At 39.9% G+C, this 13156-nt stretch overlaps 1 protein-coding gene and 3 pseudogenes across 1 annotated transcript; 1 reads left to right on the top strand and 3 right to left on the bottom strand.

The window, feature by feature from the left end:
* Window positions 1-3701: 3701 nt before the first annotated feature.
* LOC148726061 (uncharacterized) lies at window positions 3702-4460 on the bottom strand (annotated as a pseudogene).
* On the bottom strand, window positions 4459-7817 carry LOC148726060 (uncharacterized; annotated as a pseudogene).
* LOC148726059 (uncharacterized) lies at window positions 6422-9957 on the bottom strand (annotated as a pseudogene).
* Window positions 9958-10911: 954 nt separating this feature from the next.
* Window positions 10912-12369, top strand: LOC111328461 (COX assembly mitochondrial protein 2 homolog). Its single transcript, XM_022932896.2, has 3 exons — window positions 10912-11072; window positions 11207-11278; window positions 11959-12369. The coding sequence occupies exons 1-3, from the start codon at window positions 10995-10997 to the stop codon at window positions 12040-12042; spliced, it is 234 nt and encodes a 77-aa protein (XP_022788631.1). The 5' UTR covers window positions 10912-10994; the 3' UTR covers window positions 12043-12369.
* Window positions 12370-13156: the final 787 nt, after the last annotated feature.

The following is a 13156-nucleotide window of genomic DNA, read 5'->3' as shown; positions in this document are numbered from 1 at the left end:
GTAGGAGTGTCGCACGCAGAAGAATTATGGCCTATTTAAACGGTGTGACAATGCGTACTGCTGGAAAGGAAAGTGGTAAAAGATTGAAGACATTCGCTCAGGAGTGTACTGGAACATTCTCTTTGAGCAAAGTTCTCTCACCATTCACAGTTTTGACAGTGACTTGTTTACACGAGAAGCGTAGCCGTTGATATTGCATGTAGGTAGCGCCTATTTAGTGTTCCAGAAACCAGCCACGATATGGGAAAATAGCTCCTACGATCGCGATCGTGTTTGCGGCCGGGTTCACGCGTATTTTGGTCACCTGAGAGTGTTGCAGCTTTCCGTTTTTGAAACACACTACTAATAAAGTTAGAAGAAAGTGTAGGCAGCCCACCTAGAGGCGTAAAACATAGTCCACTAGGGAGATGAAATAATGATTCTGGCCTAAGCGCGGCGGCCATGTTTGTTTGTTTGTGTTTTTCTTTTTTGCAACTTTTAAAACTCCCGGGTAGATTAGAACCCAGTCTGCGCGCGCCAAAGAAACTATATCTAGCCTCCTTAACTCGTGGATAGTAGAACTAGATTGAGTTATTGAAGTATCATCAGCAAACATAGTAAGAGTAGTGTTCTGTGCGAGAAATAAAGGGAAGTCATTGATGAATAATAGAAAAAAAAGAGGACCAAGAATGCTTCCTTGTGGAACACCGATAGATACAGGCAGAGGGTCAGATAGTGTACTCTTAAAGTTAGTACATTGAAAACGGTCAGAGAGATAAGAAGCAAACCACTGAACAGTGGAGGATGAACAGCCTTAGATTTGAAGTTTTGAAAGAAGAATGCTATGATTTACGAGGTCGAACGCCTTTTTAAGATCGACTAGCAAGAGCCCATTTAGGACTCCGGTGTCCATATTGTCGAGGAGACGATCGATAAGATCAATAACAGCAAGCTCGCAGGAGCGAGACTTTCTGAAGCCAAACTGGGAGTCAGAGAGCAGGTCATTTTAAGTAAGAAAGTTATGAAATGAAATGTGGACATGGCGTTCAAGAACCTTAGAGAGAATAGCAAGAACAGAAATGGGTCGATAGTTAGAGCGGTCAAATAGACAACCGTCTCTAAATAGAGGCGATACTTTGGCGTTTTTCCAAAGATCAGGAAAAGAACCGGATGAGAGGCTAAGATTAAAAATTGTTGTTAGAGAAGACGCAATAGAAGGAGCCGATAATTTCAGAAAATATCCACTAAGTCCATCTAAGCCTACGGCTTTCCCAGTACGTAGATGACGAAGACTATCAAGAACAAAGGTAGATGTAATTGGAGGTATGGTAAAAGAAACTCCCAGTGGAAGCTTGGACCTAACGAAGTCCTTCAGGTAACCCCAGTTGGGAGTCGTACTTGCTTTTTTGTTAAGCGCAACCGAGGAGGCAAAATGACAAAATGACAAAATGAGCATTGAACAAGTTCGCAATATCAATATGACTATCATAAATTACTCCACCAACCAACAGATGGCTTGGAAGATTGGAACATTGAGAAGGAGCCAAGTTGCGGATTATTCTCCATAAGTTTCTAGGGTTATCAAGATTGCAGTTAATGTAATTACGATAGAAGTGGCAAAGTGGTTTCTTTTTAGAGAATTTACTTTTATCAACCAAGTTGATAATAGAGACCTTAAGATCGAGGTTTGGCTATCTCACCACAAACAGCAAACAGCGGTTTGCCGTTAGCGGTTTCACGTTAGCCTTTCTGCCCATATTTGGGACTTAAGATTCGCGTGTGGTAGAACTGAGGAGTTATGGGAAATTAGTATAAAGACATGATGGCTGTTACCCGAAGGTAACATGTGTTGGATTAATGTCAACGAACGCTTTTCATTCCACTAATTTATTTGTGTTTTTCTCGTTGCCATGTTCCCACCAATAACGTAGCTCCATTTTCTGCCTTTAAAAGCACACACAACCCACAATTCCTCTATTTGCTCCGACGAAGGGCTAACGCTCGAAACGTCAGCTTTTCTAATCGTTACGGTGGCCATTTTACCATTTCAACTTTGTTGATATATCCAAATTATGTGGATTAATGTGTTTGTTGGATTTTATTGATTACTTAATGAGAGCAGAACACTTAGTCTTTGATCCTCTTTAAATTAGGAAAGACTACAAAGATCTGCTGGACATTATCGTGCAGCTGGAAGATAGTAGCTCTGAAGGTTTGTTGTCGCGCAATGAAGATCTCGATTTCTTATTTCTTGAAGCAGCATTGTATGCTTGCCCATCTGAACAGAGCCATTAAGGAAACAAAATTAGCATTCATGCATTCACATATCATCGGAGATTGGCTTTTGTTTAAACTCAAATTAATCCGACCGGCAAAACAGTTTTAACAACAAATAACCAGCCGCCATGTTTGTTTTCATTCATTCGTTCACTTCTAATTTAGCTAAGAAATCGTCTTCAAACTTACGTTTCTAAGAAAAAGAATCCGATAATTAATAAGCGAAAGAGTTCTTAAAAGTAGTTTTTCCTCTCAAACGTAGGATTTTGATGTTTTAGGGTGCAAAAAACCTTGCGATAAATCACTTACCTCTCGAGCGTGGTCCAGCCGTACAAAACGTGAACCTGAAACTGCAAACCTGACGACAAGGCACTAGTCACGTGACTTCTTGACGTCCGCGGTTCGCGGGAAATGCCTAAAAATCTCGATCTTAAAGTCCCTAATGTAAATTGGCCACCTTAAAGAGTTAAAAGCTGATGTTTCTAGCGTTAGCCCTCCGTCTTTCGCTCTGACGATGGGCTAACGCTCGAAACGTCAGCTTTTTAACTCCTTACGGTGGCCAATTTCCATCATCAACTAGGGCTGATAAAACCAAATTACATTGCTACCCCCACTGACGCATTACCATAGCTTATATAGAAAATTACCTCCATTTATTGGTTTGTTTTTACCTTTGTGTACAGAGATCTTTACTTTTATGATCCCTCCTCCTTCCACTTTCGTCCGCCACGCATAGGAAAGCAGCTGAATGCACACCTAAAAACTGATACTTCCCGGTCAACCAATTCTCCCTACCCTTCCACCGTTAAATTGCAGCGCAGTAGAGGTTTGGGTGGGGGTCAGATTATCTTGTAGAAGCAAAGACATCTGAAATCAATTGAGGCGTAAACAAACTTTAATACAAACACACTTTAAGGATACAAAATGTCAATTGACTTTCAACTAATAATCTACTTGAGGCGGAAAAAAGTTAAAGATTAACCTAAAAGTGTCCACAGAGTTCTTTCTATAATCTTAGGACGAGACTGAAAATGCAGACTCGTAAGAGGTGGGAGAAGGGAGCCGAGGCTTCCCCCGCCAAACACAACGGCACTTCGATGATGCTTCCTAATAACTATTACAATCAAGGATTGTGCAAAAACACAGAAGTCTGTAAAAGACCACTCTCATATTCAAATTCTACGGGGCTGAAAACTACCCCTATTTGCTATTTCAATATCATTTTGCAAAAAATAAAGGCATGTAATATTTGTTTTCAACTCTGGCCGAGTTCTCTCATCAAATTTTTTTTCACCGTGATGTATTTAGCGGCACAACCAGATCATCAGGATCACGATGAAGGCAGCAAAAGTTCAGTTTAGTTCCGAGGAGGCCACTAGTTTATTGCATATTTGTTTAAAAAATGACCATCATGAGCGAATCACTTTAATTAAAAAGATCGCCAATCACAAAATCTGCGAAGTGAGAGACAAGGTGAGAAACAATGCAAAGACCAAAGGTATCACACCCAGTAATACTGACTCTGACGTCAAGAATATGGAAAAATAGGCCTGATTCATACCGCTGACGTCACTTGCTGCCGATGCAAGGCCAACGTTTATTACTCCTATAACGACCAAGGTTGCCAAGGAGATGGTTTCGATGGCGTTGACAGGAAACTGGGCAAAAGGCTTCTGGGATATATGATGCAACAGGAAAACGAGGCAAAGGATTGTTAGACACACAAAACGCATAAGTGCATGCTCCAACTACCACCAAGCAATCGCAATTATGAGGATTCGACGACCAGTAAGAATGCTCCGCCCAGTAGATCCTTCCGATTGATTGGTCATCAAGTGGCTTTGTAAATGGACCACATAGAACTTCAAGAAGTGAATGTTTGATACTTGTGGAAGAACTCGTGTCTTGTTCATCCGGTGTTGTTTAAAAAGCAGACAGTTGAAGGGATTGCTCGATAATCAGGTCTCTTGGTCCTGATTTTCTTTACGTAGTGAAAGAAAACAAAAGGGAGATAGGGAGAGGGTAGAATGCTGGCCAGTAGAAACATCTTACCTGAAATCTCGCCTTGATAGAGTTGTAGTGAAGTGAAATACAACGTGAATATAAACGGCAACAAGTTCAGGGCAATAACGACAAAAAGCAGCTTGCTGCCACCATTGGCACCAGCAAATAAATCTGGTATCGTAATACCAGCGGAACACTTCAGTTATTATTGACAGAGATTTGAAATTCCAGGAGATTTGCAAATGGTAATACCATGTTATGTCTCAACAGATTTCTCACACCATATGACGAGACGTTTAAAACTCCAGCCACTTGATAAAGTAGAAGATAATTTTTAGAAAGCCATGATTTGGAGAAGCAGTTATTCTGACAGTGCCGCGTAGGCTGCAAGTAACTTGATAATTCTCCTCTCTAGATCTGTGCCGTGGAATGAACCATGTCAAATGTTTTCCCACTATCTCGAGCACTGTGGGTTTTTCAACGAAATAGAAGGCAAACGATGACGTGAGTGCGAGGAAAAAAAACCAAATACCAACTTTGGGTACAGTATTTAACTCGAACACAGTATGTTGTAAACAGACCTTCGGTAAAATTCTGTTTGCATTGTCCGCAAAGAATGCCTGTCTTTTTTCCCTGGCAAAGGAATGCAGATAGCTATTGCTGTCATAAAGGCATCTGTTATCTACAGTTGGCAAACAGCAGTAACCTGGACAAAGCTGAAAGGTAACAGTGTCGTTGTTTGCAGGATAACCCCAAAATTTTGGGCTGGGCAGCGAGAGAAGAGGAGCAGTTGCCGCCATCTATAGAAGGATAGCAATTGACGGGTTCCTTGACAATGTAGTCACTCTTTATTCCTCTACGGATACTGTAAGTTCCCACAGGACACCGCTGGATACTGAATCAAACTGATACTGCGGTCACTATCTAATGTCCATCTATTTCTGTGTTAGTTTTCGCATATTAAGCTTGATGTTTCGATTTGCACAGAGCCGGCCAAGACAACCTCTCCCGCTCCTTTACCAACTATGATACGTTTGCTGTCTGTCATAAAAGGATCCAAAATAAAAGAACTGTTACGAACCGTGACGTTTTTAGATTGTGTTACTGTCAAAAATCCAATGAATGCCGCTAAATCTCTGGACTTTCCTCCCAGCTTATAGACCTTTTGAGATTCTGCTGACTGATGAAAAGTTGTATTCCCCATTGTCAAATTGCCTGGACAAATTTGTATGTTTATATGCGAACTAACCACGCCTCCAAAGTTATCCTGCTATAAAGTGGGAGTTTTGAATTTCAATTCTTGGTCTTCACCCACGTGACCTATACCTTAACAATGGTTGCTACGCTGTCATATTGGTGTCGTATAATTCAAAAATTTCTCGTAAATTATCAAAGTTTTAGAAGTATTTTTCATCATGGTTCATTGTATTATGGTTGATTGTTTTCATAATAGTGGAAAGACGAAAGGTAAAGGGTTTTATAGGATTCTAGTAGTAGTCACTAACCACGGAGAAAAAGCAGAAGAGTTAAGCAGAGAACGAAGAGAAAGATGAATCGCCGCCATTAGCCGCGACGACATCACTGTCCTCAGTAATAAAAGAGTCTGTGGACGACACGTCGTGTCAGGACAATCCGCAAAACCCTGGGATAAGTACAACCCCGACTGAGTTCCTACTAAGAATCACGGTAAGACAAAATATCGACAGGAAAACCCCGCTATTAAAGAGGCAAGAGCTAAACGGGCGAAGGACCGCCGTAAAAGATCACTCGAACGTCAAGGACGCGAGGCAGCTGAGAAACGAAAGAAGGTCGATTTCATTCTCAGCTAGTCCAGCTTTCCAACCAAGGCAGTGGGCTGATAACACGTTTACCTCCTTATTGGTAATAATCCAAACTGCAATTGGTCGTTCATTCATTCGTTGAGAATGTCTCACCTTTCCGATCTCCACGAATTTTTCTCCTATGACTTTCCCTTGAACACTGGAAATAAAACCCGAAACCATCTGGTTGTAGGCCTCTAAGCTTTTGAAAGCTTTGAAGTGCCACGGTTTCTTTGTACAATAACTCGTATCGATGACTAAACAGCGCAGAAGATCTGTGGCTTCTATGGGTGGTAAACATTGTGGCTCTAACTTTGCGTCGATCAATGAAGCGGGATCGATCCCCACGAGTGATATTTTTTCTAAATATCTTTGATGAACATGTGGCTCTAGTCTTTACATAGTCGCTTAAAGGTATATTGCAAATATCTTCTTTTTTTTCTTCCTTTTTGATGTTTAGATCAGAAATTTTTTCCAAATCACGCGACATATTTTAGAGAGCGCACACCAAAACACTGCATTTTGACATATGCTACTAAGCTCCTGCGACGCCAACATGGCGGACGCCTAATTTGCATATGCTGTGACGTCACGTGAACACCAAGAATGGTGTAAGCGTTTACCAGCGTAAGTGTACATTTATTACCTCCAGAGTTGTTGCGAAATTCTGTGTTTTTGATGATCGTCCGTAATTTAGTAGTGGATTTGTCGGGTTACGACGTAACAATATATATTACTCCTGAAAAGCCGAAATTGTTTAGGAATTTGCTCTGTTCCAAGTGAAACAAACAAGTGTTTTTGAAGGCTGTTAAATGAATACAACTCCACCCATAACCATAGCAGTTATTGCTCACAAACGAAACATTTTTTCAGTAGTATACTGGTTGGAATGCTTGTTCAAAAATGTCGATAAGCATCACAAAGTCAATATTTCAGGGTGTTCTCCATAAGAAAACTCACATTGCTACCTTGCTCATAGGATGTCAAATCGACTTGTATTCCGCCACCTAAATTGTTTTGTTTTTTTTTTTTTTTGTATTTTACATGAGCGCAACACGATGTAGCTAATTACCGGAATGAATCAAAATGTCTGATGTTGCACTTCAAGCGAGGGAATTGTTTACTTCACCACTATTGTTGATAAATGTTAGGTTTCGTAAAGATACTCGTGGCTGGAATGAATCAACAACGGTCAGTTCGAGGGTGCTGGTAATCTCCGTGGCCCAATTACGGAGAAATTCACGGTTCAGAATTTCCACGTCCGAATAAAGACCGTGTTCCTCAGCATAAATGGCTCCGCGAGTCTTTCCTTCCGCTTGGTTATTTGTGAAAGTGCATTGACTATGGATAAGTTACCCATGTTTAAAACGTACAGAGCTACTGCACCACCTCCACAAGCAAGCCTATGACAAGTATCCCTCAACAGTGTTTTACCACTGAACTCTGAGTCATGGATACATATCGAGTTTGAGTGATCGAGCGGTTTGGAGGAACTTCCCATGGTTACAGCACCATCTGAAAACGTACCTTCATTCCGCACAAACTGATATTTATGACTAGTAAAAGTGACCCCGATATCTTGAAGAATGCGCATGCTCCACCACTCCCGCCTTTGTTTAAATTGAATATTGAACCGTGCAGGGAAACCAAGGCGTTCTGTGTGAATCCATCGACCACAACCGCTCCTCCATCCATTCCATCGTAGTCTCCTTCACGTTTTACTCTGGAATCGGACATTCCGTTCTGAGGAAACATTGACTTCAGTTTTCGATTTTCAGGTCAACTGAGTAGCTGTAATTAAGTTTGACTCCCCTGCCGGTATTTCTTTGAAACTCCTTCGACTTAAAATTAATGCTGAAGTTTGAAAGCCATGTATATCGAAAATGCTTTCTCCAGCCACAATGCTTTCAAAAACTGCTACCTTTGTTACTAGAACTAAGTTATTTTTCGGTGTGTCAGGAAAAGCTTCAAAGCATGCTTTACCAGTACAAATATTCTGTAAAACCTTTATTTCGGTAAAATTGATTGCGATTTCTCTGTGATTTGCACGCACGTTTTTCTCAGACAAGTAAAATAATGCGTCTTCCTCACTCAGCAACGTATTGTAAGCAAATGTGGTGTTGGAAATATTCAAGTTAACTGTAGAATTGCCATATAGATTGATACCACTAGCACTGTTGTTCTGAAAGGTGCATCCATCGAGTTAACCATTTTTTCTCACAAAATCACCGGCGTATCTTAACGTAAGCCAGCAACAGAACTGTTTATAAACCTGCAGTCGGTCAGCTTTAAAGAGCAGTTAGAGAGATGAAGTGAACTGTTTATGAATGTTATTCGATCTAAAGAGACTCAAGCAAAAGTTGTCTTTCTCGAATTATACAAAAATCGAAGGCCCTCAGTCTTACAAGAAATAAATGCTCGAGTATTGTAACTATGTATTGCTAGTCCAAGTAAGTGCAATCCTCTCCCTTTCTCGCGCGGATAAGAGTCACGGGACGTACCTATACCGTCTATACTGATTTATTACATCATCATCAGACGTACGGGCAGTAACATGTTGAATGGTTTTACACGGCACGGACGCTTTGAGCCCGCAGTCATTAGTAAAGGTCCCATCACGTCTTGAGACAAACCACTGCTTTGCATGGACTCCCTCTAATAATCAAAATTTAACTTGTAAATAAATAACCACAAATAGATGTGTAAATAAATGAATAAATAATAAGTCATGGGAAAATTTGGGGTTTTGAGCGATCAACAAGTCAGAGGAGCTGTGAGCCATTGAACTCGGAAAATGAATAATTTAGAAGAGACCTCATATTGTTGATTTATAGTTTTTTCGTTCAGGAAAGTCAGATTTTACCCATATCTTCTACTTCTGGAATGCACCTTCTCAAAACCTTCTACACTCAGAAAACTTTTCAAAGCACTTGTTCTTTTCATTTCGTGGAGAGCGTAACCATTTATTGTGAGTAAGTGAGTAACCGAAGCACGGCGTTTTTTCTTTCCTTTTCCCTAGTGTTTTTCGACGATCTAATGCTTAAATTCAGAGTCAACAAGTTTTATAGAGAATTCCTAAAAATGCTGAAACGTAAGACGGCTTATCGGCCTCAAACAGTTGTATATTTATTTGAACGCCTCAAATGCGCAATATATGCGCGCAAGCATTATGCACACATTCTTAATTTTTAGCTCAGTTTTTCATCCATCCAGTAAAATTTGCTGCTCTCAGATTACAGCAGTCTGTTGAAAATGCAAACATATAAAAGACTTTTGCGCTGGTCAGCGGACTTATCGAAAGATGAAATCCGGACAACTTGAAATTGGGAAGGGCTTTCAGCCATCTTTTTAAATTAAAAACCAAACTATCAATAATAGAAAGTACGTATTTGATTTTTTTAGTTAAAGTTAGACCAAGAATGAATGATCTGAAGACAAAAATAAATTGAACGGGTCGCCTTACGAACATGAAGGAAAATTTCAACGAATTTGTTCCAAATGAAACAATGAACTTTACAAAGGCAGGAATATTACACAGTCCATATCGATTGCTCAGAAAGCGCTGAGCTGACTATGTAAGCTTTGGATGTTTTTACTAAATGATAACAATATTGGCCATGTTTATGATTTTCATGATATAAACGATACAAGGGTCGTGGTGAGGGATAAAACATGTCCTACCTGCATGATCGTGATCGTATGGAAACCCCCGTTGTCCAGTGACCCGCGACAAATTTCCCGGGGAAAATCCCTTTGACTCTGGACACTTTTGTTCGTTTTTTATCGGAGACAGGGAACATATTCGGTGACCCACGTCAACTTCGTCACGCAGTTTTCCGTCAGTTATGTGCAGCCATGTAATTTCTCCATCGCACATAATTCTCGGACAAAGAGTCACGATGCTGCACTTCTAAACAAAATTCGTTTGCTGAAGTTAATGCGAACACTCTCAGCGGAATTTTTTCACTACCTTATGACATGAAATTTTGCTGTGGCTTAATAATCTAGCAGGTTTTTGCTCCTTTTCGAGCCATTTTGGAATAAAATGCACCCTTGTAGACCTTACAAACGAACTGAGTACATGTGCGGAAAAGTACTTAGCTAGAAGTCAGAAGGCTTAAAAGTCTTAAAATCGACGATGATAACAGTCTTCACGATTGATATTAAAATATTTTGTCGGACCGTAAGCTAAAATCATTAAGGTGGTTTTACCTTCTTTTTCCTTTTTGCGAAGAGCAAACGTGCAAGAGAATACTAAAAGTCTTATAATCGACAACAGACAACAGTCCAACGATATATGGAAACACCTTGTTGCCCCGCGTAAGCAATTTTAATTCTTGTGTTAAAACTGATCTTCGCGAGCTGTTTCACTCCTGGGCAGTGGATCTCATTAGTCCAGGGCCCAGTTGTTCGAAGGCCGACTAGCGCAAACCCAGGGTTAAATTTTGATCCAGATTTCTTATTTCTCTATTCAAGCCTCTTTTCAGGATGATTTTCCCTATTCTTTTCAGACTATCCAATCATCAAATTGTAGACAAAAACAATTGTACTGAATTTTTATTTAAAGCTTTCAGATGTGAAGTTAAATATCGCACTAACCCTGGGTTAGCTTTGAACGCCCCTGCCCGAATTTTAACGCGCAGTTGAATCGCATCAGATTGAATCTTCTACATTAACTTTGTTATCATTCTCCGATATTTTTGGCGTTGTTTGGTCTTCAATTTATCTGGCTAATAAATAAGCGTTGTCACAAAGAAAGAGATTTTCTGCACTTCTCATGACCTGACATTTCGTTATTCCTTACATAACATTAGTCTTTCAATGCCAGGTGGCTAAGCATTATGTCCAAGGAAACTTTCAAGGAGTCATCGATCCTACAACAACATCGATTATATTGAAGAACTTTACGGAGCTATGCATCCATCTTTAGCTCCTCACCTGCACAACGATTGTCTACAAATTATAGAAGAGCTACATCGTTGTCACGAAGAGGTGCGTCCTCCTTTCTCAAGTCTGAACTCGAAATGAATTACGTAACAAGCATAAATATTGTTGATATTTTTCTGTGTTAAGTTACAAATTTTACAAATTGAATCTACATCTATCCACTTATCTCTCTTTTTCAGCATCCCTTTCGAAAGTTCGTTGGAGAGTGTAATGACATTAAACGGGCTCTTGATACCTGTTTGAAAAAAGAGGTGAGGTTACACTGATAATTTAGTAGAGACGCAATATATTTCCAATTTGTGAAATGTTTTCTGTTTCTATTTTATACGTTCTTTTAGATTTTTGCATGTTCACTTTGTTACCTTGTTCAAAAAAATATGTGATAGATTTTCCACCCAAGAATAAATTGAACCTCATTAATTATTGTTTTTGTGTACAACAGACTATGAGGTTAGTTTAGTCTGTGCAGTAGTTACCCTGGCTAAACCACAGAATACAGGGCCACTTTAAACCATCTACCAAAGGAGTTAACTCAATTGGCTCGTTTTCTCCTCTCATCTACTGCCCAGCCAAATGAGCTAAATAAGCCTCTATATTTGTAGACCTAAGACTTAACATGCGCACTGATTATTCCTCATGCTTTTATTCACTGCCGAGCCAATCAAACCCTTTGAGCCTTTGAATGTATAGCCCTGACAAGCTGTTAGATAATAAACCTAAGACTAAACACCCATATAGATTGTTCCTCCTTTTTTTAATCTACTGCTGAGCTAAACAAGTTAATTGAGCCAAATGAGTCAAACAAGCCACTAGATCTATGTTCTTCAAGTGGCCTTGTATTGTGTAGTTACTCATTTACCTTAATATGTTTGTGAGTACACCTTACACGCCACTGGAATTTTTGCTGACCAAGAAATAATATTCCTCACAGGATCTGAAAAGACGGAGAAAAAACTTGGAAGAATCAAGAAGAAGACAAAAGTCCATGCAAGAATTTTATGCAGAAGAAAAATGATTCATTATTAAAAAGAGTAAACAGGGCTGGAGGAATGAACTGGTTTGAAGGAATGAAATGGTTGGCATGGGAAAAGTAACTCTGACATGGGTCAAATGCTGCCTGTTGTGCACAAGCCAACAGAACTGTCATGGAAAGATATTGTTGAAGTGATGTGCATGCCACAAGTAAGGACAATTGGACACTAACACAATTTTTAAGGGTGTTTCTTTCAATTTCATATGACTTTAAGGATTGTACTTTTCCTTCCATCTCATGATAGCAGTGACCCACACGAAGAATGTCAAATGAATGCTTGAAATATTAAAAACAACATTGTTCACATAAGCAGTTCATGCAAGTAAAAGGATACATGAATTCAGTCTTACAGAGGATTCAAGATAAACCATTTACTTCCTTACACCAGTGTGCATATTCTCCATACTGTTTTCTATACATTTCCTAAGGTGCTGACAAGGAGAAATTGTTTAATAATCAAGAGCTTCTTTAGTTGTTTATCGTTCCCTTTCGATATTAGGCACTCTGAAGGGTTGAAGGGTGAAAAGTATCAATTGAAATTTTGAATTTGCTTTCCAGCATTGTAGCAGGCTAAGGCTTTCTTTACATGAACTTGAGTATGACTTTTCAGCAGAATTTGGTGCAAATGTTTTGGTCTGCCATGTATTTTAGGAATCAAGGAGAGCCAAAAAATCCTGCCATGTGTTAAAATACAAACATACAGCAGATCTTGACCAGTATTTTTCAAGTTGGCCTCACAGAGGGGGTTTAGGATACAGAGAAGTCCCCTATCTCAATGAAGCACTCTCAGTCTCCTGGAAGGACATGCCAGTACTGCTGAGGTCCAAAAGTAGGCAAGGATTTAGGAAAGCATATATAACACCCTCTCTCCCTTGGGATTGCAGTGAGAGCTCTTGCTAGGGGCACATAAAATACAGAGACATCCTCCAGTATTTCAAGCCCCTGTTAGTTTCCTGTTACCCTTTTGCGGTCCAAAATTAGGTGGCAAGGATTAGGGAAGCTTTCATCAAGCCCTAACCCAGACTGTGTAGAAAACCTGACTTTATTGTGGTGTCAGCATCTCAACAAAAGCACGAGCACTGTGCAAAATTCTTAA

The sequence above is a fragment of the Stylophora pistillata genome, chromosome 7 (genome assembly GCF_964205215.1).
Source record: "Stylophora pistillata chromosome 7, jaStyPist1.2, whole genome shotgun sequence".
Classification (NCBI taxonomy): Eukaryota; Metazoa; Cnidaria; class Anthozoa; order Scleractinia; family Pocilloporidae; genus Stylophora; species Stylophora pistillata.
The sequence above is the reverse complement of the archived record's forward strand: the minus strand, read 5'-3'. Positions and strand labels throughout refer to the sequence as shown.